The 25,229-nt window shown below is 45.6% G+C and overlaps 1 protein-coding gene across 2 annotated transcripts in view; it reads left to right on the plus strand.

The window, feature by feature from the left end:
* Nucleotides 1–1,307: 1,307 nt before the first annotated feature.
* Nucleotides 1,308–25,229, plus strand: part of DOK5 (docking protein 5) — a 151,328-nt gene continuing 127,406 nt past the window's right edge. Inside the window, exon 1 of one of the 2 annotated variants that reach the window (XM_070801920.1) lies at nucleotides 1,308–1,633. In XM_070801920.1, coding sequence (XP_070658021.1) covers nucleotides 1,568–1,633 — 66 coding nt within the window. In that variant the 5' untranslated portion in view covers nucleotides 1,308–1,567. The remainder of the gene's footprint in view (nucleotides 1,634–25,229) is intronic. The other variant, XM_070801919.1, reaches the window with a different exon arrangement.

The following is a 25,229-nucleotide window of genomic DNA, read 5'->3' on the forward strand; positions in this document are numbered from 1 at the left end:
AAAGTGATGTCTCTGCTTTTTAATATGCTGTCTAGGTTGGTCATAACTTTCCTTCCAAGGAGAAGGGATGTAGGGCAGTGTTTACCATCAGAACTGGTGGCACATCCATCTCCCTTCTGGTGGAATCTGATTCAAATCTCTTTAATTCCTCTGAGCTTCAGTTTCTATAAAATGTAGCCCATAGTAGTTCATTATTCCTTTAGCAGGATTAGCATATTGCCTAATGCCTTGTTCCAAGCAATGATTGGCGTTATCACTCAAACAGGTTTCGGGAAGGCAGTGCAGCCAGGGCCAGGTGGATGTGCAATGGGTCCCCCTTTTGCCCTGTTCTGTAGGTGGCATCCTGCAATGGCTATGAACACGAACCTTATAAGGGAGGGTACCTGTGGGGTATATGAGAGTCTGCATGAGTCTGGCTAAGGGCTCAGAGGATACCTGGCACTAAGGATTTATTCAGCATCTGCTCTGGGTCAGGCTTAGGCGGGTACAGGTATTAATGAGGCCAAGGGTCAACCTCTGGGAAACTCACAACCGGCCTGGAAAGACAGGCTCAAACAAGCAAAATGTGGAAAATGATATCACCGCAGGCTAGGTCCAGGATGCCAGGGAAATCCGAGGAAGCAGGCAGCTTAAGCCAGGACACTATTCCTCCCCTCCTATGCCAAGGTCAAGGCTAACCAGGGCAACAACAGCCCCCAGGCACACGCACAGCAGAGGCAAAAGCCAGTCGTCCTCCGGAAAGAGCTGGGGGTGCAGGGAGAGGAGGGAGAGACGCGGCTGAGAAAAGTGAAATTCCCTCTCCATCTGAAAGGAGCTGGGGATCTCCGCGGGCGTGGGCGAGGCGCAGGGGCGCGCAGGGCAACTCGGGGTCCCGGGGAGGGGAGGGGTCGGAGGACCGGATCGGGCCAGGGGGGCGCCAGAGGGGTGGAGGGGAGAGTGCGCCGTCAAGGCTGTCTGCCTGCGGGTGACCGGCGGCTCCTCCGGCTCCCTCTTCCCCGTCCCCCTCCCCCTTCTCCCTCTCCTCCCCCTACCCACCCCGAGAGGCAGGGCTGGATCCCTGAGCGCTGCCCCTCCTCGCCCTCCCCCTCCTCCTCCCCCTCCTCGCCCTCCCCCTCCTCCTCCCCCTCCTCCCCCTTCCTCGCCCTCCCCCTCACCCCAGAGGCAAGGGCTGGATCCCTGAGCGCCGCCCCTCCCTCCCCCTGCGCCTCCTCCTCCTCCCCTCCCCCTCCCCCCTCCTCCCCCGTCCCCCCTCCCCCTCCATTCTCCCCCCGCCTTGCAGAGGCTGGGCTGGATCCCTGAGCGCCGCCCCTCCTCGGAGCAGGCCGGCTGATGAGTCAGCTGACGCGGGCGCCCCAGCCGCGCCGGCTCCCCGCGCTCCCCGAAGTGGCTGCGAGCCGGCCGCCCACTTCCAGGCTCGGGGACGGGAAAGTGATGCGCGCCTCCTGACGCCGCTCGAGCCGCCGCCGCCCGGTCTGCGCTTTCTCCCCTGGCCCAGCCCAGAGCCCCGTCTTGACCCGAGGCCACTTAGGGCGCGCGCGGGGCGCGGGGAGCTCGCCGGCCGCCCGGGATGGCCTCCAGTTTCAATGACATCGTGAAGCAAGGCTACGTGAGGATCCGGAGCCGCCGCCTGGGGGTGAGTGTGGACCCGTCCTCCCGCCTCCCGGCGCGGGTTCAGGGTCCCGACCCCCGGCCGGCGTCCCTGGGTCTCGGGCGCGCCGCGCCGCGCCTTCCCGGCTGGAGCGCACCCGGGCAGCCGCTGGAGCCGCTCTCGGTGTGTCGCGGGTCTGTCTTTGTCTCCCGGGTGACTTGGCTTTCCGTCGGTGGCCGCGTGTCCGCCTCGGTAGCCTGGAGCCCAGCGAATGGAAATAAATATTTCTCGGTAGCCATGGGAGTCGGCGCCGAGGAACCCGGGCGGGGGCGCCGAGCCTGCCGGGTGCCCGGTGCCCCCACCCGCCGCCAACTTCACTCCAGCGGGGGTGGGGGACGGACCGGCCGGGCGAGGAACGGCGGCCGCTCCGGGTGCGAGCCGGGTCAGTGACCCCCCGACCCCGGAGAGACACTTGTGCCAAGAGAAAGGCTTTTTTCGGAACTCCGGGCCGTGGACGGTGACCCAGCCCCGGCCCAGGAGCTGGCGAAGGCGCCGTGGGTAGATGTCCTCGTCCTGAGCCTGGGCAGGGGATGTGTTGCTGGAGTACACACCGGATGCCCCTGGAAGGCTGTCTGTTAGGGCGGAACGGAACACCTGGCGCAGAGCTGGCGCTCTCTCTTTAAATATGTGCTGAAAGGAAGGATGGCTGAGCCGGAGGGCACTGGTGTGGACAGGTGTTGGCACAGGGATGGGTCCTCCTTTAAAACTCCCTCTCTGTGGCCCTTCTCCCCTTTGCTCTTCATTGACGAACTTCAAAGAGAACTTACTCTGCTTCTCTTTGGGCTTGAGTGGTGATGGCTAAGGAATTCTTGAGGGAGGAAGAGGATACTGGAATGATTTTTTTTTTTAAATTTCAGACTGCCTCATTTCTCTTTGCTTTGTGTCGGGTACTGTTGCTGCCTTTTTTTTTCTTTTTTCATTGTGTACTTTGGGGCGAGAGGGTTGGGGGGAGAAAAGTTTACTTTGCTAATGTCTGAATAATGGTAATATCAGTAATGGCCACAGGGATAACTTAAACATCTTTCTCCACAAATATATGTCATTGGCACTGTTCTCTGATTGGATCTTTGGACTTGTTAATGCACTAGATAATCTTACTGGAAATTGAAATTTTCACCGTGTTAAACAGCTAGACAGGAAGACCTGCTGGTGGCAAATATCCATAACTATCAACAGCTCTTACCTGATGTGTTTTGGTCCTTTGCTTTCTTTCTTCCTTCCTCCTCCCTTTTCTCCCTCTCTTTCTTTCCTTTATTTTCTTCCTTTCTTTCCCTGCTGGTTACCATTTTTTAGCAACTATGTCGTGTAATTGTGAATATACAAATATATAATTAGGGAGCAGTGTAAGAGAACTAACCAGTCCCTATCAACCGTAAGTTTCCTTGGTTTTCTTCCCTGCTATGCAGACATTCTGATCAACAGGAACAGCTTTTGTTAGGGTATTTAACCTAATGACTCTCATGCAAAGAGTCAGAAATAATAGGAACTTTTTATTTTTCATAACCTTGTGGGCCAGCCAAGTGTTACAGTGTTAAAAGGAGCATTTGAAAACACCATTCTAATTTTAGATTTACTCCATCATGTCAGTTGAGGAAATTGATGAGACATCCATTCTGTGCTAGAGAGCATTCCAATAGAAAGAGGACGTGAATTACTAATGTACAAAATGGGAATTATTCATAAGGATCAGTTTATACCAAATTTTGACACATGGTGATTTATTTGAAAAACTAGTTACTGTAACTTCCTAGTTTATAGTAATTGAGACTTTTTCTGTAATATTACTACTGACACAGCGTAGTCCCACGTGTGTGTCAGGAAAGGAAAAGTAGTTTACTTTGCATTTACTTTATATTTTATAGTATTTTGGATGCCAACAGAAGTGTACTTTCTTAGGATTTATTCATTGTGTCTGTGTTAATACTCAAATAGATTTTGGAATATTTATTGAATGACAGTTATTGTTCATGGAGAGAAAAGGTCAAAAATAATCAAAATCTAGTTTTATTTGTTCAGTTTGGTTTTATCAGCAGTTAATTTTAAAAAGTGTTCTAAATAGTATAATTTATCATTAGAAGCTGAGGAGGCTGTCGGAACCACTGCAAGCTAAAGCTTTAATGGAGGCATCAAGAAGAATACATTGGGAAAATGGCATAGGGACCTTCAGTCTAAAGAAAGAAATGTTAGTGGAGCTGATCGAGGCAGAAGCTGGCTTGGAACAGCAGGCAGCGTGTGCAAGTCTCAGAGAGTGGTAGGACTTCACGTTAGTGCACTGCAGGTGCTCAGGTCGTGCAAGTTGAACATGGATTGAACTGAAAGTAAACGCCTGACTTTGCGAATCATAAGCCTCTTGAAGAACCAGTATGACACGGTGGCTTTATTAATGGAATCCAGACAAGTGTCTGAGGGTTAGAACCATGTTTAGGAGAGTTTATAATTAAACAAGAAAACAGCACTTAATGGTGAGCAGCTGTCGTACCTAGGAATGCCCCTGCAGATTTGGAAAAAGAAGAAAAGAGACAAATTCTCCTTCTGTTACTCGTTAGCTCTGTGACCCTTGACTTCTCTTGGCCTCAGTTTTCTTATCTGTACATTGAACAGTGTTTAACGATGCTGCGAACTTTGGATAAGATGATGTCTATGAAAATGCACTGAAAGCATACAGCCTTGGTTCTGATTGCATCATTTCTTTGGTATAATTAGAGATGAGTTGGGGTTGGTGGAAGGATGTAGGAATTAGTGATTTCCTTATCTTTCGATCTAGAAGCGTCCAAAGGCATATATATTTACGCAGTTTTCATTGGATGCGGTTTTCACAAATCCATTAAGTGATCTGTGATTTTGTTGTTGTTGTTATTTAATACTGATTTATTTCTCACGAGGGACCAAGAAAATATGCTCTGCAAACATTGGTGCCGTCTCCAGGGGCTTATGTCACGTTCACAGGTTTGAGTATTAGTGAGTTCCTTGTCCTCACTTGCGTGTGTGCCGAGTCTCTTGAGTTGTGTCCAACTCTGCAACGCTGTGGACCGTATCCTGTCAGGCTCCTTTGTCCATGGGATTCTCCAGGCAAGAATACTGGAGCGGGTTGCCTCCAGGGGATCTTCCCAACTCAGGGATTGAACCTGCGTCTCTTATGTCTCCTGCATTGGGAGGCAGGTTCTTTAGCCCTAGCGCCACCTGGGAAGCCCTGCCCTCACACACACTTGTAGTTATCCGCACAAAAACACAGTATGCAAGTCACACACACACACACAAATATAATACATTTCAACAAGGCGTGAGTCATTCTAAGACCATCCCTGTTCAGATGGACCTCAGTAAGTGGTCACCTTTAGTTGAGATACTAAGCAGTTTAAGCGATTAAGCAGTCAAATATTTGTAGTGTTGCTTTTTTCTATAAACAATCCAAAAGCTTAGAAATTCACCTCCTTTAACTCAGAAGAAGCCTCCGTATCTTCACGTCTTTATTCTCCAGCCTCACTCCGTTGGTTCATGGAGCTGTCCGGTTGGGCCCTGGGGCTGCATTTGTTCAGGAGTGTCGATGGCACTGCTTTGGGGGGTGGGGAGGGGTCTGTCCACCGTTTTCCGGCAAATCCACTAAAGGCATTAAACCTGTGTTTTTAGAGGAGTGGTGAATCAGGTGATTTGCACATCATTAGCAGTGGCCCTGAGTTTGAGCAAACTCTGGGAGATAACGAAAGACGGGGAGGCTGGTGTGCTACAGGCCATGGGGTCGCAAAGAGTCGGGCGCGACTGAGCAACTGAACTGCAACAACCGTTTCTTCCCTCGCAATGGAGAGGATTCCCGGGCAGTAATTGTCAGGACGTGTCCACTGGTGAGTCTCAGACCTGTTTACTTTATCTGCATGCAGTTCCCCTTGATTACTTGATTTTATTTACTTTTTAGCATTTATGTATCTATTTGGCTGTGCTGAGTCTTGGTTGCAGCCTTGGGATCTAGTTCCCTGATCAGGAATCGGGTGCCCTGCATCGGGCGTGTGGAGTCTTACTCACCTAACCACCAGGGAAGTCCCTGGGTGGGTGGGTGGGTTAGCTGCTGCGTCAGGGAAGACCCCACTTGCCTCTAAACAGCATCTCTGTGCTCACCTACCAAGGAAGGACCTCTTCTCCCATCAAGCCCACATCTTCATCTTATTGGCTCCTAGGCTCAGGCTTAGTATATCCAACCACCCACTTTTTCATCCTAGCCGGCTTCTCCTGGAGCCTGTATCTCAGCCACTATAGGTCCCGGTATTTCAGTTGCCCTGTAAAAATCAGTCAAGCAATCAAACAAGCAAGCAGCAAAGGATCAAAGCTTGGTCTCCATTCTCTCTCCTTCCCGTATCTCTTACCACCACGGCCAGTCCATCACAAGATGCTGTAAGCTTTGTTTTAGAAGTAAAGCTAGAGTCCAATGACCTCTCATACCATCTGCCACTACTGCCCTGGCCCAGGCCCCCTGATTTATCTCCCTCACTGCTCAGACCACCAAAGCCTTTCCCTGCGATCCAGAGTGACGGCCTTACCACCAGCTCCCAGGTCCTGTGCTGACGCAGAATGTTTCCTCTTGCCCCTCTCTCCGCCTGGAATACGGTTCCACCAGGTTCTCTCCTCCTGGCTGTCTCCTCACCTCCTTCAGCCTTTCTGCAAGTGCTGCCTTGTCATCGAAACTTCCAGCCCTCCTGTTTTATCGCTGCCCTCCTTCTCGCCCTGTATCCCTTCCATTTTCTCTCTCTAGACTTAGCATCCACTTACCTGCTGATCTGTCTGTAGGTTTTACCTGTTGATTGCCTGTATCTCCCAAATAGCGTGTGGAGCTCCATGAGGGCTGGGACTTTTCTCTCTTTTCATTATAGCTGAACCCCAGTGCCTGGAACAGTTTCCAGCACGGAGACGCACTTGATGAAGGTTTATTGTGTGAATGAATGGATGAATGAATGCATCATGATAGCTGGACTGCAGTGCCAGCATGAAGAAATACTTAAAAATGTATTGGATGAATGAATGAAACCATCAGTTATAGCTGAACCCCAGTGCCTGGAACAGTTTCCATAATGGAGGAACACTTGATGAAAATGTATTGAATGAATGAATGAATCCATCAATTATAGCTGAACCCCAGTGTCTGGAACAATTTCCAGCATGGAGAGCACTTGATGAAAATTTATTGAATGAATGAATGAATCCATCAATTATAGCCGACCCCCCAGTGCCTGGAGCAGTTTCCAGCATGGGGAAGCACTTGATGAAGATGTATTGAATGAATGAATGAATCCATCACCGCCTCCTGGTTTAAGAGCATGGGCTCTGACATGAGACTGTTAAAATCCCAATTCAGCGGCTGGTTATGTGAGTTTTGGTGAGATATTTAATGTTAAGAAGCCTCAGTCTCCTGTAAAAATAGGGAGGCTCATAATATCCGCCTAATAGAAGATCCTCATGAAAGGCTTAACACAACGCTTGACACAGCGGAAACCCTACCAGTGTTTTTACCACTCTCCCTCTTACCACCGGCGCTGTTAGAGGATAATGGTGCTCACGTGGTGGTGGTATACCTCTTCTACTGCGATAGCTGTCCTCCTCAGAGAACTCGCTCTTTAGTTAGGAAAACAGATGTAACATCTGTGAAGTAGTCACTGAACAACCACTGATGCTAGGTCATGGCCAGAGGTATTGGACACCGTAGAATTTTTCCTGATCGTTAGGTACATGGCAGAAGTGTCAGGACAGAGAAACTCATCCGTGTGCAAGTTTGGTTTGAGCAAACTCATCAGACAAGAGCAACACTCTGTTAATTTGAGGATCTTTTTTTTGGGAGAAGGGGGGCTGGCAGAGTAGATTTGAAAAGTTGGTTAATTAATGGCCAAATTTCAGGTGGAAATATTTTCTCACCCCTTTCGTTTCTCAGTTTCGCTTGACCCAGCCTGCCAGAGACGTTTCATTTTTCATTTAGGGTTTTAGGTTGCAGAGATGATCAGGAATCTGCGTGTTAAGTTATATTCCTTACTAACACGGAAATCGTAGGAATGGAATAAATTAACCACATGCCATCAGTACGGTCACTCAGTCGTGTCCGACTCTTTTGCGACCCCCTAGACTCCTAGCCCCCTAGGCTCCTCTGTCCATGGGATTCTCCAGGCAGGAATGCTGGAGTGGGTTGCCATGTCCTCCTCCAGGGGGTCTTCCTGACCGAGAAATAAGACCCGTGTCTCCTGTCTGGTGGGCAAAGTCTTTACCACTGAGCCACCAGGGAAGTCCTGCCATCAGTACATGAGTGTGTGTACACACGTGTGCACACAAGCACATGTAATCTTTCAGTAAGATGCATGAAGCACCCTTTTCCTTCCTCAAGGAAAAGAGACTTGGCGGCTGACTTCCTGGAGTGAAATTTACGGTCAGACACTCACCTAAGACTGTTGGGCTTCCCCGGTGGCATTAGTGGTAAGGAACCTGCCTGCAGTGCAGGAGACCCAGGTTCCATCCCTGGGTCGGAAAGATCCCCTGGAGAAGGAAATGGTGACCCACTCCAGTGTTCTTGCTGGGAAATCCCATGGACAGAGGAGCCTGGTGGGCTACAGTCCAGGGGGTTGCAAAGAGTCAGACACGACTGAGCGTGCGCGCGTGCACAAACACAAGAATACTTGGTATTTTAGCCCCATCGGAATCTGCTTCACTGGTGTCATGTCAGAAGTTCTTTCCAGCTGGTATTTTAGCCATCTTTATTTGATCGTCCTTGTGGATGGTGTGATTAATTATGCATAAAGTCACAGCCTTTAATCATCAGCCCCAAAACTGATTTAAGCAAAGAATGGCCAATTTAGTGCTTTTGTGTGTAGACATAAACCAAATTATGGACGTGATCATTTCCCCCACATCTGCCAATGTATTTTTTAATAATATTCACGAGATGACTAGAAAGATTTATTTTTTAAGCAATTTTGTGGATCATTATCTTTGGTATTTTAAGAATTATGTTTTCATTCGGGGTATTTGCTTTCATTTATTTTAACACGGATCAGATGTTTATGGAGTGAATACTCGTGTTAAGAAGCTTAGGGAACACTACCCTAAATAAGACAGATGTGGTCAACATCCGTGGGGAATTGACACTCTATTCTGGGGCTGGTGTTATTAACATGAGATTAATATATTCACTCTAGTTGAGGAAGAATTCGTTTGAGCAACAGGTCAAATATTGAAGTGAAAAGGCATCTTCAGGTCTTTCCTTGTTTCATTTTTATGAAACGAGGGAGGGGAAATTTGATTTTCCTGTTACTGTAGGAATTTGATTCTGATCGGGTGGAAATCAAATCTTCAGGGATTCTAAGCCAGGAAGAGATTAGTCTGCCTCCATTCTGCAAACACCCTGTTTCTGTGAAGTTCAAAATGAAGCTAATAGTTTAGAAATGCCGCAGACATATGTGAATGTGGAAGTTAAAATAGCTTCTTTCTAGAATGCAGATGCCTGCATTTTGGATGAGGTTTTTCCGAGCAGTCGGCAGGCTGTGTTTATTTTATGAGTATTCTAAGTCTCTGTTGGTGCCCTGGGTCTCAGAGAATATAAGTGTTAGCTGTGTGTGCTGTGTTATGGGTAGGGTGCAAATGATTTCCTCAGGTGATGCTTCATAGCTTTTGTGGGATTCTTAGAGAAATCTAGACTTGTGTGTCCCCAAACCGCTCACCTCTCACCTGCAGATTTCCAAAACAGTGAGGAACCACTGTCTCGCTCACCTCCCACCCTGCAGATTTCCAAAACAGTGAGGAACCACCGTCTCATTTTTTAAAATTAGAATTTTAGGGACTTTATTGGTGGTCCAGTGGCTCAGACTCCAAGCTCCCACGGCAGGGGCCAGGTTCCACCCGTGGTCAGGGAACTACGTCCCACGTGCCCCAGAGACGTGTTCCCAGGCCGCAGCTAGAGATCCCGCGTGCTGCCGTGAAGACCAAGATCCTGTGTGCCGCAGTTAAACAAGGTGCAGCTTAAAAGAGTTAAATTTTTAGCTTTTACATAATCGTAGGTTCACAAGAGGCGTAAGAAATGACACAGAGAGGCAGCCATGCCCCTCCCCAGGCTCTCCCAGTGGTGATGCTTTTCGAGTCCCCAGTATCACAGTCAGGATGCTGGTATATCATCAAGGGACAGCGCGTCCGTCCACAGCACCGTCCTCCCCATTGTCTTTTGTGGCTGCCCCTGCATCTCCCCCACCCCCGCCCCACAGCCCTGAAGCCCTGACAACGTGAATCTGTTTTCCATTTCTTTTATCATTCATCATTTCAAAAATATTATAGAAATGGAACCATGCAGTATGGGATGTTTTGGATTTTTTTTTGACTCAGTATAATTCTCTAGAATTGTGGTGGTTGTCATGGGTTCTGTGGGTATGGATGGTGGTTGTTGTTCAATCGCTCAGTCGTGTTCTGCTCTCTTCGAACCCATGGACTGCAGCACGCCAGGCTTGCCTGTCCTTCACCGTCTCCTGGAGCTTACCCAGACTCATGTCCACTTACATGAGTCCATACAACCGACTCATCCTCTGTCATCCCCTTCTCCTCCCGCCTTCAATCTTTCCCAGCATTAGGGCTTTTTCTGAGTGGCTCTTTGCATCAAGTGGCCAACGTATTGGAGCTTCCGTTTCAACATCAGTCCTTCCAATGAATATTCAGGGTTGATTTCCTTTAGGATTGACTGGTTTGATCTCCTTGCTGCCCAAGGGACTCTCAAGAGTCTTCTTTAACACCACAGTTTAAAAGCATCAATTCTTTGGTGGTTCGCCTTCTTTATGGTCCAGCTCTCACATCCATACATGGGTGACTGGAAAACCATAGCTTTCACTACAGGGACCTTTGTCGACAAAGTAATGGCTCTGCTTTTTAGTACATTGTCTAGATTTGTCATAGTTTTTCTTCCAAGGAGTAAGCATCTTTTAATTTCATGGCTGCAGTCACCACCTGCAGTGATTTTGGAACCCAAGAAAATAAAGTCTGTCACTGGTTCCATTGTTTCCCCATCTATTTGCCATGAAATGATGAGATTGGAAGCTATTCCTTTTCCCTTTTTACTGCTAAGCTGTAGTCCGGGGTATGGATGTGCCATAGTTTGTTTAGCTGTTCAAATAGTGAGGGATATCTGGGGGGTGTTTGCCATTTTAGGCTCTTATGAATAGGTTGATGTAAATATCAGGGCTAGGGTTTTGTGAGAATGTAAATTTTCATACCTCTAGGAAAACGCCCTAGGAGTACAATTGCTGTGTGTATTTGTAGTTGCATGTCTATTTTTATAGGAAACCACCAAGCTGTTTTTCACATTTTACATTCACAGCAGCATCACAGGAGTGACCAGTCTCTGCATCCCTGCAGCATTTGGGGTTGCCCAGCTTTTGGTGTGAGTCTCGGCGTAGACATTCTACGTGTGATGCTGGCCCTCCTTGTGACGCTGAGCACTTTTCATGTTCCAGCTTGTCAGCTATACGTACATTTTGGGAAAATGCCTATTCATGTCTTTTGCCCATTTTCTATTTGGATTGTTTTTTAACTGTTGAGTTTTGAGAGTTCTTTGTATATTCTTGATATTAATCCTTTTCAGACATGTGGTTTGCAAATATTTTCTCTTACTATGTAGCTTATCATTCTTATCCTTTTAACAAGGTCTAGCACAGGGCAGATGTTTTTAAGTTGATGAATTCCAATTTATCATTTTTTTTTCCTTTTCATACTAATCCGTTGCCCAGCCCAAGATCCCAACTATTTTTTCCTACTTTTTCCCCCTAAATATTTTACAGTTTTACCTTTTACATTTAAGACTGTGGTCCATTTCGAGTCAAATTTTATATACGGTGTGCATTTTATGTGAAGGTTCGTTTTCTGCCTATGGATGTCCAGTTGCTCCAGGACCATTTGCTGAAACGCTGTCTGTTCTCCACGGAGCTTATTCACGTCATCTGTCCCTGGTCCTCTGTTTTATTCCACTGCTCTTCGTGTCTCTGCTGTGCCTTGACGTGTCAACATGTGTCTACATGTGTAGCTATGCTATGTCTTGAAGTGGGGTAGACTGGTTCTTCCCACTTTATTTTTCTTTTTTGAAATTGTTTTTATTCTAAAGTTGAAATGATAAAGCTGAAAATTTGATCAACATATAGTGGGAAAAAGTTATGTTTATTGAATCAAACGGATATAGTAACTAATATTCCCAATCAATAGTTTTATCAACTCGCTCAGTCTCTAAGTGGGTCCGGGTGGGAGGAGGGATAATAGAATAATGTCTTGGCCCACAGTCGGTGCTCAATGAGCATTAAATTCAATGAGTAAAACCCTGAAATAACATTTTGCATATTCAGTTATGAAACGGACAGGAAGCCTAGCCTCGCATGAGGACGCATACTCAGGAATCCCAGGAAATCCCAGGAGTTCCGTAACATTCTTTGAGTGGTGTTTGTAGGCAGCCCTGCTGCAGCATCCACGCTGCAGTCCTCAGCGCAGGACAAGCGTGGAGACGGGCGAGCCGGCTGGAACGAGAGCGGCCTGGTTCCCCCGTCCTGCTGCTGGCGATCTGCTGTGACCAGCGCGTGTCGCTGAACTTCTCTCACGCCGGCTTCCGATGCAGCAAAGATGGAGGTGCCAAGGTCTGACCTGCCTGCCTCCCCCAGCCGCCTCGGAGCCAGAGGTGTGGCCGTGGATGCGGAGAGCCTGCCCGAGCACACTCCACATCCCGCCTAGTCCCAGCTGGTCTCCACAAGTGCCCTGCTGAGTGGAAAAGAGCCGAGAAAACTTGGGATGGCCCTGTGCTGCTCTGAGCTGTGTCAGACCCCAGAACCAGAACAGATGACTGGAAAACTTTCTAGATTTATGATTTACTTTGGAGTCACAATGTTGAATTTCTGACCAAAAAAAAAAGAAAAAGAAAGAAAGAAATAGATCCTCTTTACCTACAACAAAAAATGACTTTTGCCTGTATCAACTACTTTTAATTTACTAGTATTTTACACTATATTTACATGGTTAAAAAATTAAAAAAGCAAAAAACGATCAAATGAAGAGGAAAGTTCTCTCCTACTCCAGACTTGTCTCCATTTCCAGGCAATTCTGTGCGGATTCTTGTGTATCTGTATGGAGATATTTATTTATATAGGCATATATAAAAATGCCTGTGTTTTTGTGTGTGTGTAATTTGCTTTGCATGCTTGGGTTCATGTTATTTAGTACTGTTATTCTATCTTTGTTCTTTTAACTTATGTTGGAGCACTTTTCTGAAATTTTTATGGATTTCCAATATTCACTTGGGCTTCCATGGTAGCTCAGCTGGTAAAGAATCCACCTGCAGTGCAGGAGACCCCAGTTCGACTCCTGGCTTAGGAAGACCCCCCGGAGAAGGGGAAGGCTGCCCACTCCAGTATTCTGGCCTAGAGAATTCGTGGACTGTATAGTCCATGGGGTGGCAAAGGTCGGACGCGACTGAGCGACTTGCACTTTCACTTTATCAATATTTACTTTCACTTTATCAATATTTACTTATTTGGCTCCATTTCTTTAATTAGCTCGCACTAATAGTGGACATCTTAATGTAATTTCTAATTGTTGCTAATTAAACAGTGAAGCAGTAAACATCCTGTGCATACACTTATGGGCGTATACGATGCTCTGTTTCTAAGATAAATTCTAGAACGGAAGCTGTTCTTACAAAATTATGTTCATTTAGAATTTTGGTAAATTCATCTAATTTTCCTTCAAAGAGGGTGTAGCAGGTGTACTTCCCCTGAGAGTGCTCAGAATCATTTGTTTTTGCCAGTCCTCCCTTGAGGTGTGTTTAACTCTGTGTGTGTTCAGCTTCGAAAGGATGTTCTCCTGCAAGGATGTTCCTTCGTTTGGTCCCCAACTCTCCAAATTTATTCTGCTTGCAGCAAACATTACCTCGTAATCCAATCCAATCCTATCCTATCTGTACTTTAAAACTCTCTAATGCCTTCTCCTTACGCATAAATATTCTGCAGTGTCCTCAAGACACTCTGTAATCTGTACCCGGCCATAACTCATCCCACCCAAACCCGTGCTCAAATAAGTTCACGTCCCCCTTGGTGCTCAACGAAACCTGCCCACTCGAGTTTCTCCACTGGCCAAGCTCTCCATCCTCTGTTATTGCCTTTATGCATGCTTTTTCATTGATTAGAAAATTCTTCCACTTGCTTTTATCTTCTGTACTTCTTTCTCGTCCTGAAACTCTCAGCTGGGATATTGCTAATCTGGAGATGCTTTTCCAAACACCATCCCACATCTAAATGGTGGAAAAAGCCAGTTGGCACATGTATTTTTTAGTTCAGTTCAGTCACTCAGTCGTGTCTAACTCTTTGCGACCCCATGGACTGCAGCACGCCAGGCTTCCTTGTCCATCTCCAACTCCCAGAGCTTGCTCAAACTCATGTCCATCGAGTCAGCGATGCCATCCAACCATCTCATCCTCTGTCATCCCCTTCTCCTCCTGCCTTCAATCTTTCCCAGCATCATAGTCTTTTCCAATGAATCAGCTCTTCATATCAGGTGGCCAGAGTATTGGAGTTTCAGCTTCAGCATCAGTCCTTCCAATGAATAGTCAGGGTTGATTTCCTTTGGGATTGACTGGTTTGACCTCCTTGCAATCCAAGGGTCTCTCAAGAGTCTTCTCCAACACCACAGTTCAAAAGCATCAATTCTTTGGTGCTCAGCCTTCTTTATGGTCCAGCTCTCACATCCATACGTGACTACTGGAAAAACCATAGTTTTGACCGTAGGTACCTTTGTTGACAAAGTAATGTCTCTGCTTTTTAATATGCTATCTAGGTTGGTCATAGCTTTTCTTCCAAGGAGCAAGCGCATTTATTTGTGTGTGTTTAATTAATTTATTTTTTATTGCAGAATAATTGCTCTACAGAATTTTGTATGTCTTCTGTCAAACCTCAACATGAATCAGCCATAGGCGTCTTTTAATTTCATGGCTGCAGTCACCATCTGCAGTGATTTGGGAGCCCCCAAAATAAAGTCTCTTATTGTTTCCATTGTTTCCCCGTCTATTTGCCATGAGTGATGGGACCAGATCTTAGTTTTCTGAATGTTGAGTTTTAAACCAACTTTTTCACTCTCCTCTTTCACTTTCATCAAGAGGCTCTTTAGTTCTTCTTCCCTTTAAGGGTGGTGCCATAAGGGTGGTGTCATCTGCATATCTGAGGTTATTGATATTTCTCCTGGCAATCTTGACCCCAGCTTGTGCTTCATCCATCATGGCATTTTGCACGATGTACTCTACATGTAAGCTAAATAAGCAGGGTGACAATATACAGCCTTGATGTACTCCTTTCCTGATTTGGAACCAGTCTGTTATTCCATGTCCAGTTCTCACTGTTGCTTCTTGACCTGCATACACGTTTCTTAGGAGGCAGGTCAGGTGATCTGGTATTCCCGTCTCTTGAAGAATTTCCCACAGTTTGTAGTGATCCTCACAGTCAAAGGCTTTGGCATAGTCAATAAAGCAGAAGTAGACATTTAAATTAATTAAAATCAAATAAAATTCAAAGTATTCAGTTCCTTAATGATGCTAGCCACTTTCAAATGCTCAGTGGTGACGGTTTTGTTGGTTCCTACCCTGAGAATAGAACAGTTCCACCATTTTTGAGAATTCCGTGGGTTAGCGCTGCGCCAGTTTCTTCATAGCGCTCGTGGCTGCTTTAAAATCCGTGATTGAGAACTTCCCTGGTAGTCCAGTGATTAAGGATCCACGTGCCCGTGCAGGGGACACAGGTTCCGTCCTCCTTCCAGGAACTGAGACCCCCCGTGCTGTGGGCAGCTGAGCCCGTGCGCCACAATACAGAACCTGAGCTCCAAGCCCGTGCCCGCAACAGCAGGGGCCCCCGCAGAGAGAGGCCCGAGCACCACAGCTGGGGAGGGGCCCCGCTCACCGCAACCGGGGAAGGCCTGTGTGTCACACCCAAGATCCCGTGCACCCAAAGATGAATGAGTAAACACACAACTTTTAAAAACTGAAAAACATTAATGTTAAGAATGTGTTACCTTAAAAAAAATATGTGATTGAATGTGTTGTTGTGGTGGCTTTTCCCCTCATTAGTCTGTGAGCCACACATGCGTACAGCTTATTCTTGTCTTGCTTCCTGCTTTTTTTCTTAGAGTTCACTAAGTATTTGTCGAATGAATGACTGAGTGAATTGAAGAATTGCTCCAAGCTCTTAACTGTATCATTCTGCCATATTGGTGAGAGTCTTTCTGGGAAGGGGCCAGACACTTCATGATCTTATCCACGTCTCCTTCAACATTCCAGTGAGATACCTGCGCAGGGCCCTAATTCTTTCTCCACCATTGTCTGGGGTTATTTTTCCTCACTGGGCTTGACATTTCAGCATCCAGTGGCCAACCGTGGGAAGGCTGCCTTGGGTTGGGCTGGACCGTCGTGTTGGCACTGCATTGCGCCTTCCCGATCTCCACCGTCTCTTCAGGATGGAGCCTCTCGAGCCCTCTGGAAGTGCTGAGAGTGCTGTCGACAGCTCTCGGCCCAGCCCTGTCCTGATGCCGAAAAGCTGCATGCCCGACGCCAGGCCCCTTTCCGGGGCGTGTCCTGGCCCCAGTGAGTGCCCCCGCTTGGGACAGCTGTGCAGGCGGCCAGCTCCCGGGGTGGGGTCTCCATGGGGCACAGTGCACAGAACGTCACAGCTGGCCCACACCTGATGTGGCTTCCAGAGCCCTCCCGGGAGATTTCTGGATGCACGTCTCCTTAGAGCCTGCTTCCTGCTAGGAAACTCGATTTGCAATCGCAAACCTGCAGCCCCGTCTTCCAAAGAGGGAGCCGAGACCTTGGCAAGGGTGTGTGTGGCTTGACTTGCTGGCCCACCGTTTCTGCCTGTGTCTCACCGAGTGTTCTCAACACCAAAACGGTTCTTCAGTTCACTTTTCATAAAGTGGAAGTTTGGTGGCTTGTTTCATTTCTTATGTTGTTAAAATGCCAGTCTCTTCAGCAGACTCATCTAATGAATGAATTAGGAAGATGCTGCCACTGGCTTGTCACCCTGCATTTGGACTCTGTGCATTGTTAGTACCAACCACGGTTTTCTCGGAAAGGAAGAAGCTCCAAATAAACAGTAGGCAAGAATTGTATGCATATTGCTTTATCTTTTACTGCCGGAAAGGCCTGATTACAGTTCTGGTGGTGGTTTAGTCGCTAAGTCATGTCGGACTCTTGCGACCCCATGGACTGTAGCCTGCCAGGCTCCTCTGTCCATAGGATTTTCCAGGCAAGAATAGTGGAGTGCGTTGCCATTTCCACCTGTTTACACCATTATAAGAGGAGAATTCTGATCGTAACTTGTAGCCAGAGGGAAGGAATATGCTTTTGTCTGTGGATTTGATTCCATTTTAATCCTGGACGGGGCACCTGGCCATCAGGTAGCCCACGCAAGGAGAGGAGAAAATGTGATTTTCCTTCAAAACTGTCACCTTCCCTGGGCAACTGTGAATTTCCGGAGAACATTTATAGCATAAATGGAGTTCCGGGAGATACGCTGACTGGCAGATGTTTCGAGATCGATTAAAGATTTAGAAAGAAGTACGTTTCCCCAGGCTACTGGACTACCTTTTAATGAGATTGACAGTTTTACACATGGGACGGAGAAACTTCTTTATCACACAGAAATAAATTTCTGAAGTGAAATCCATTTGAGAGAGATGGATACAAGATAAAGTGTGTGAAGCAGTTTCGACATTTTACTGGCGTTTAACTTTGAAGTTTCTTTTTCAGAGATAGATGAAGCTGGGTCTTTCAAAGATGAAAAAGATCATTTTATTAGACTAATTTCTCTAATATTAACTCAAAGAATGGGTCAACTCTCTGCCGGTTAAGGTCATGCATTCTGGAGAATTTGTAATCATGACTTTAGTTGGGCACTGGGCATATGGAGTTAGAAATTAGCAGATTTTCATTTTGTCTTGTAAAGGTTCAAATGGAGAAAGTCACTGGCGTATTAGTTGAGGAGATGACTAATAAGACTGTCAGTGTCATTAGAAGAATGCATCTTACTATTCTCTGAACGAGAAGCAGGCGAGGGAAGATTATGTTAAATTTAAGGAACATATCAGTTCAGGCTTCGAAACCAGAGGGGATGGCTCCTGGTCACACGTCTTGTATAACAGCTGTGCTTTCCGCTAAGAAGTAGGGCGCTGCGGGTAAAGTAGGATGGGTGGTCATTTGCTTTTTAAATTTTATGCTTTTAAGTTTATTTATCCATTTGTTTATTTTTAGTGATGCACATTTGTACCTCCTGTAATACAGTAAAAGGACAGTATCATGACCCTAAGTGGCCAGACGTGGAGGACAGTGGTTGGAAGATGACTTTTATTTTTAGTGAACATATTTTACTTCTAAATTAAGAATTCATTCTCTACGTGGCAAGGGCATATCCTCATCTATTGTCTTATCCTGAAAGACAACATCCAGTAACATCACTGACTTTTCCTCTCATGCATCTCTTTGGAACACGGGAGAATCACAGATCCTGTTCATTCCTGCGTGAAGTCATCACATGGGACCTCCACTGAGTATTTTCTTTTGCAGGAGAGGAAGCTCGGCCATGTGACTTTCTGCACCCTAGCATAATCATTATGGCTTTGCCAAAAACATTGTAAGACATCCTCACAGTTTGAATGAAATGTATTTTCCTTTAGCAATCACTATTCATGTTTTAATTAAGACTGTTGAGAGCTCAGGGTTTCAGCAACATCTCACGATCAGAAATTGGCAGATTACATGGTCTTTTTACATATCTTATTAAGTTTATCAAGGGAAGAGCAGCAACTCTAGTTTGTCAAGAGAGAAAGATGGGATTTGAATTCTATATTCAAATATTTAAGCTTGGCAGGCAGTTTCAGCAGTGAGAGACTGTGGTCCCTTTGGAGAAAGGTGAGAAGGAAGTTGGGTCAGATTTTCAGAACAAATCAAGCTGATTTGGAATTTCAGTGTATTTCGATAATATGTTCACTTCCGATGTTCTGTATCATTTTGCAAGTGTTGATGTTTGCTTTTAGGTAGCAAAATTACATCCAGTGTTTCAGAGCCCTGTTCTTGGTGAACGGTATAAATTGTGGAGCCCAAATCCTATGTTTAGGATAATAATAGAACACAAGGAAAAATCATGTCCCTTCAAGCTAGTTTTATAAAGATTTGTTTCCAAAAGCTATTGAATAGTATTTTTGTAGGTATTGACCCTCCAGCCAAATAAAGATTTTTCTGTGGAAGAATAAAGCCAGCCAATTGCCATGTCAGTGTGGTTGGTTATAATTTGTAGAAATGTAGAAATATTGATAGAAATGATTAGGAACTCTATGAATCAATATATAGTGAATTTTGACTTAACAATGATAGCTGGTTCCAGTATGATTTGATAATAGTTCAGTTTAGTTCAGTTCAGTCACTCAGTCGTGTCCGACTCTTTGCGACCCCATGAATCGCAGCACGCCAGGCCTCCCTGTCCATCACCAACTCCCGGAGTTGGGAGTTCCTCTTTCAGTATCCTATCATTTTGCCTTTTCATACTGTTCATGGGGTTCTCAAGGCAAGAATACTGAAGTGGTTTGCCATTCCCTTCTCCAGTGGACCACATTCTGTCAGATCTCTCCACCATGACCCGTCCGTCTTGGGTTGCCCCATGGGCATGGCTTAGTTTCTTTGAGTTAGACAAGGCTGTGGTCCTAGTGTGATTAGATTGACTAGTTTTCTGTGAGTATGGTTTCAGTGTGTCTGCCCTCTGATGCCCTCTTGCAACACCTACCGTCTTTCTTGGGTTTCTCTTACCTTGGGCGTGGGGTATCTCTTCACGGCTGCTCCAGCAAAGCGCAGCCACTGCTCCTTACCTTGGACGAGGGGTATCTCCTCACTGCCGCCCTTCCTGACCTTCAACGTGGGATAGTTCCTCTAGGCCCTCCTTCGCCCGCGCAGCCACAGCTCCTCGGACGTGGAGTTGGACCTCCTGGCCGCCGCCCCTGGCCTCGGGCATGGGATTGCTCCTCCCGGCCACCGCCCCTGGCCTCAGACGCAGGGTAGCTCCTCTCGTAGGGCACTTAATAATAGTTGGGGGCATTAGGCAAGGCTTTGTGTGCACATACAGGGGAGTGAGTTGCAACTCATGACCGCATTTTATAAATGAACAAAGTAAAGGTCAGAGCAGTGACATAGCACGTTCTAAGTCACGTGGCCAAGTGAGAAAGCAGGATAAACTTGGGATTGAGCTTGGGCACATTTCATGGCCTCTTGGAACAGCATTTACATGACTGAGCAGCTGAACATGTTGGAGTTACTCCCTTTGGAAGGGGAGTGAAGATTCCTCAATGCCATGTTGGATTTTCTGTGTTCATCATCTTTTTGAATGTAACACTGTAAGTCACATTCTATTAGCTTCGTTTAAAGTTTCAGGAAAGTCAGGGTCAAAGAAGCTAGACGTTGTCGAGAACGACAGGAATGGCACGACTGAGCAGTTTCAAGCTTCTCTGTCTGGGGTCCCACCGTCCATCTAGTTCTGTTATTTACACCAACATGGAGGCAGGTGCACCCAGAAGTTTCATCTGCGTGGTGTACGCATCAGGAAGTGTTGAATCGCACATCACTCCCGGAGACCCAGAAGGGTGTTCTGCTTATGCTGCAGCTACTTTACTGCTGTTGAGCCGGTTTTAGTGGAATGAATGCTAAGTGGGAGGAGTCACCACTTCCATCGTATCTGGCCAACTTAAAAGGGCCGTTATTGTTGCTGAGATCAAGGCACGGAGAGCTGAAGTAATTCACCAGGGCCACACAGACAAGACCCCACCTCCGTTCCTATCCATGGCTCGTCACACTGTTTGACTGAGTGTGCAGCACATGGTTAAATCTGGGTTGGAATTCATTCTCAAACCTTTATGATATACTATCTTTGTCCTCCTTTTACAGGTGATTTAGGCTTATAGAGAGTACATAATCCAGTCAAGACTGCCCTGCTAGTAACAGGAGATGCAGGAAGTTCAGACCATGCCTTTCTCTGCTTAACCTTTGCAACGCAGGTCCACCCAGTCTTTAACATTTTGATATTAGTAACAGGACTAACTAAACATTTTGAGTTACTCCTGTAAAACTGCCTCTTTTGGATACTTTTCTTGCACTTCTTTTTACCTGATGCTCTGAAAGTAAGAAACGTTGAAGTTGCTAATGAGGAAAAGAGTAAGAAACGGAATTCAATGAAATCAAAGTGAATGTCATACACTTAATTGACTTGAAAACCAGTGACAGGAGAGGGCAGCTGGGTGTCTGGGTGGTCTTTGTGACTGCCTTTAAAAAATAGAAAATAGAGAAATAGACTAATAGTCTAAAGCTGGGCTCCATATACAGGCTCTTCAGAAGAATGTTAATAACCAAGATCGTCTCCGTCAATATAAGTTTGAACACGGGACACAAAAGGGACAGGAGAGAGCACATTGACGGCAGTAAATCTTTTCTCTTTGTACTGTTACAGTTTTGCTGGGTTTTCCCTTAGTTTTCCCTGTAATGAAATTACATAAACCTAGTACCCCAGTGGCGCCTGCTCCAGCGCTCTTGCCTGGAGAGTCCCAGGGACGGGGGAGCCTGGTGGGCTGCAGTCCACGGGGTCGCTAGGAGTCGGACACGACTGAGTGACTTCACTTTCACTTTTCACTTTCATGCATTGGAGAAGGAAATGGCAACCCACTCCAGTACTCTTGCCTGGAGAATCCCAGGGACGGGGGAGCCTGGTGGGCTGCCGTCTGTGGGGTCGCACAGAGTCGGACACGACTGAGCGACTTAGCAGCAGCAGCAGCAGTACCCCAAAACAAGGGTGCTATTTTAGTATATCTCTTTCCATTTCCCCCATGCTCCTAAGATTTTTCATGGTTGTAGCTATTATACATTTATTGTGTCATATCCTATGTACGTTTTAAAATATGTTATATACATTTTCTCAAATGGTTACATAATCTTTCAAACTATAATTTTAACATCTATAGTACTCTGTTGAGTAAGTACATAATCTACTTGATAGTTAAAAACAGTTAAACTGTTTCTAATTCAAATAATGCTCAGGCTTACATTTTTGACCATGTTTTAGATTATACCTTAATAATCAATGTGATTATGAGGCTACAGCATTTAAATGTTTTTATGACCATTGATATACATTATGAATTAACTTGCCTAAGATCCTTAGCAGTTTATCCTGCTATCAGCAATGTGTGAAGTGATAAAGGCCAATTTTTAAGACGGGAAATCTAGCAGCCTGCCATAGATGAAGCTGACATTCTATTTGTTTCAATGTCTTCCATTCACTGATTATAGAACGTGGCTCTGAATCCTGAACTCAGTAATAAAGTCATAACCACAGTCCTCCATGTAAATTTCTGCCCTTAGCATGAAGATATATGTAGTGCTTTTTGATTTCCTTCGTTCAGACACTCTGAAGATTCTTTAGCTCAGTTAGGAATTTCATTATAATTAGAGAAAAATTAGATATGCTCTTTGCGATGCACATGAGTTTGAGTAAGCGCCAGGAGTTGGTGATGGACAGGGAGGCCTGGCGTGCTGCAGTCCATGGGGTCGCAAAGAGTCGGACACGACTGAGCGACTGAACTTGCCGTGGTGAGCCATGCTGTCTCCAGCCCATAGAGAACTACTGCCAAATGAGCTCAATGACCATTTTGATTTCATTTGTTCCAAAACTGGAAAGAGGATCTGTTTCTGAATTTTGAGCAAATTTTAGTTCCTCAGCTAATACTCTGAAATGCGATTTGCTTGTTATACTTGCTGACAGCAGAGAGCATTGGATTTGTTTTTGTGGCTTATGCTGTTTATTAATTATATTCCATCGATAAAGCAGTTTACATCTGTGAAGCTGGAGAAGCTAATCAAGGAAGAGTGTGTTCTTTCTGGTGAGTTCTGTCCTCGTGCGTGGCTATTTGTAGTGTGTGTGTGGCTCTTTCAGAAACCACATCAGTGACTGAGGCCTGTTACACCAGTGACCCGGGCCTTCCTAGTGGCTCAGACGGTAAAGAATCTGCCTGCAATGCAGGGCACCTGGGTTCGATTCCTGGATCGAGAAGATGCCCTGGAGAAGGGAATGGCTACCCACGCCAGTATTCTTGCCTGTAAAATTCCATGGACAGCGGGAGCCTGGAGGTCTAAGGTCCATGAGGTCGCAGAGTCGGACACGACTGAGTGATTAACACACACATGCACCAGTGACCTAATTATTCCTCTAGTTTAAAATATTTAATGACTGTACATTCATTTGGAGGTCCATTCATTCATTTATTTAATACCTTTTTACTGAGTGCCTACTATGCGCAAGGGTTAGTTCTGGGTACTAACAGATAAACGGTGAGTCGAAGGAAAATGTATTAACGATAAATGTGCTCATTTAACCTGTGGTTTTAATATTATTATAATGATTTCATGCTATTTAAATGAAAAATTTTATAGGTATTCACATGGCATAAAATTCCAGCATTAAAAATTAAAAAATAGTACACAGCAAAAATTCTTTCATCCTGTTCCCCAGTATTATCCAAATAGGCCATCAGTGGTATAGCTTCTTATGGCTTTTTTTTTTTCAGCTGTATGTCAGGCATATATCAACATATACATATATAGATAAACATATACATATGTTATTTTTTGCACTCCTTTCCCCCACGTATTTGGTGTATCTACTATATACTTTATTCTGCACTTACCTTGTATTACCTAATAAATTTGGAAATCTCTCCTCATCATTACTTAAAGATCAATTTCATTTCTTTCTTTTTCTGGCTTCATGGTTTCCCACTGTGTTAAATATTTTATTAATTTGGAATTCTTAAATTTATTATCTCCTTTATTACGATTATTATAAATAGTTTGCAAAGAGCATCTTTGCACATAGGTTTTATTCCCGGAGGTCTTTTTTCTTTCTGGCCATGTCAGGCAGCATATGGGATTTTCGCTCCTGGACCAGGGGTTGAACTGACAGCCACTGCGCTGGAAACACAGAGCCTTAGCCACTGGCCACCAAGGAGGCCCTAGGTGTTTTTCCGTAGTAAGTGAAACTGTGCCTTTAATGCCAGGTGATTTTTTTTCTGGCTATTGAAAAATATTTTTCAAATCATAGCCTGTACTGATCCCCAGTGTGTAGAATGCTCTATTTGTGTAGGAAGGGAGGGGAATGAGGCTGTGTATTTGCCTTTGTATGCACATCCTAGCATTTGCATAAGAAGCTGACTGTCCTTGCAAATAGGTGACTAGTTTCGGAGATATAAAACTCAGAGGAAGGAGCTAATCAATAAATACAGTCAATCAACCAGTAAAATACAACTGAATAAATCCATAGTAAATCCATCAATAAATACTATTGAAATCATTGGGAAATTTGAACCATATGAACATATCGCTTTTAAAAATCATAGAATTTCAATTTTAACTGTAAAGTTAAAAAACGGAGCGTCGTTCTCTGTTACACTTCCGCTTTCAACCTACGCATACGAACGGCTTTCTTTTTAGGATGCTGGTGCCAGCGAGTGAAAATGTCACAAAGTACACGCTGTCATGCAGTTTGTTCATTGGGAGGATCTAATTCATAGGTTTGCTGCTTTTATCGCTAGCTCTTTTTTAAAAAAATTGCGTTAGAATATGGTTGATTTACAATAATCTGTTACTTCCTGCTTCAGGTGGAGTTGGGTTGAAATGGGATTGTGAGACACAGGGTGTTTTAGACCCATAGTCTTCAAATTTTTTTGATTACATAATTCATTCAATTATAAGAGCCACTCCTGGGATTTCCTTGTCGGTCCAGTGGTTGTGACTCTGAGCTTCCACTGCAGGGGATGTGAGTTCAGTCCCTGGTCGGGGAACTCAGATCCCACATGCTGCGTGGTGTGGCCAAATAAAAAAGTGGCTCAGTATTTAATGCTTATTCTTTATATACGCGCTCTATTATCAATTCATATAGAGCAGTATTATATTTTAGAAAATGTTTCTTATTTATTCAAGATACACACAAGTAAACACAAGTTTTAGAATGTTTTCCTTCACTTCACTGAGCCCTACTGACTCTTCCAGGCAAAGGGAATTGCACAGGCAGAGGCCTGAAGGTAGAATAAAGCATGACCCACGTGGAGAACAGCAGCAGCTCACTGTACCTGGAGGGAAGCGTGTAGGTGGGGAGCTGGGGGCGATGATGGTGAGGAAGCAGGCAGGATCGTTTCTGGAGAGCTGCGCAAGGCGCTCAGGGAGAGGGACAGGCTGTGGGGACGCTTTTGTTAGATGCCTAAACACCCATACGATGGGAGGTTGGTCATGGGTTTCAGGCTCGAGGGGGCGGGCGTCCAGGCTGTGGGGACGCTTTTGTCCGATGCCTAAACACCCGTACGATGGGAGGTTGGTCATGGATTTCAGGCTCGAGGGGGCGGGCGTCCAGCATTTTGTACGATGGGAGGTTGGTTGTGGGTTTTAGGCTCCAGAGAGCGGCGTCCAGCATCTTGGTAAGCACTTTACATTCATTCGTCTTTACTGTGCAGTGCGAGGTGGTGACGAGGACATTGATTA

This window comes from Bos indicus, chromosome 13 (genome assembly GCF_029378745.1).
Source record: "Bos indicus isolate NIAB-ARS_2022 breed Sahiwal x Tharparkar chromosome 13, NIAB-ARS_B.indTharparkar_mat_pri_1.0, whole genome shotgun sequence".
NCBI lineage: Eukaryota > Metazoa > Chordata > Mammalia > Artiodactyla > Bovidae > Bos > Bos indicus.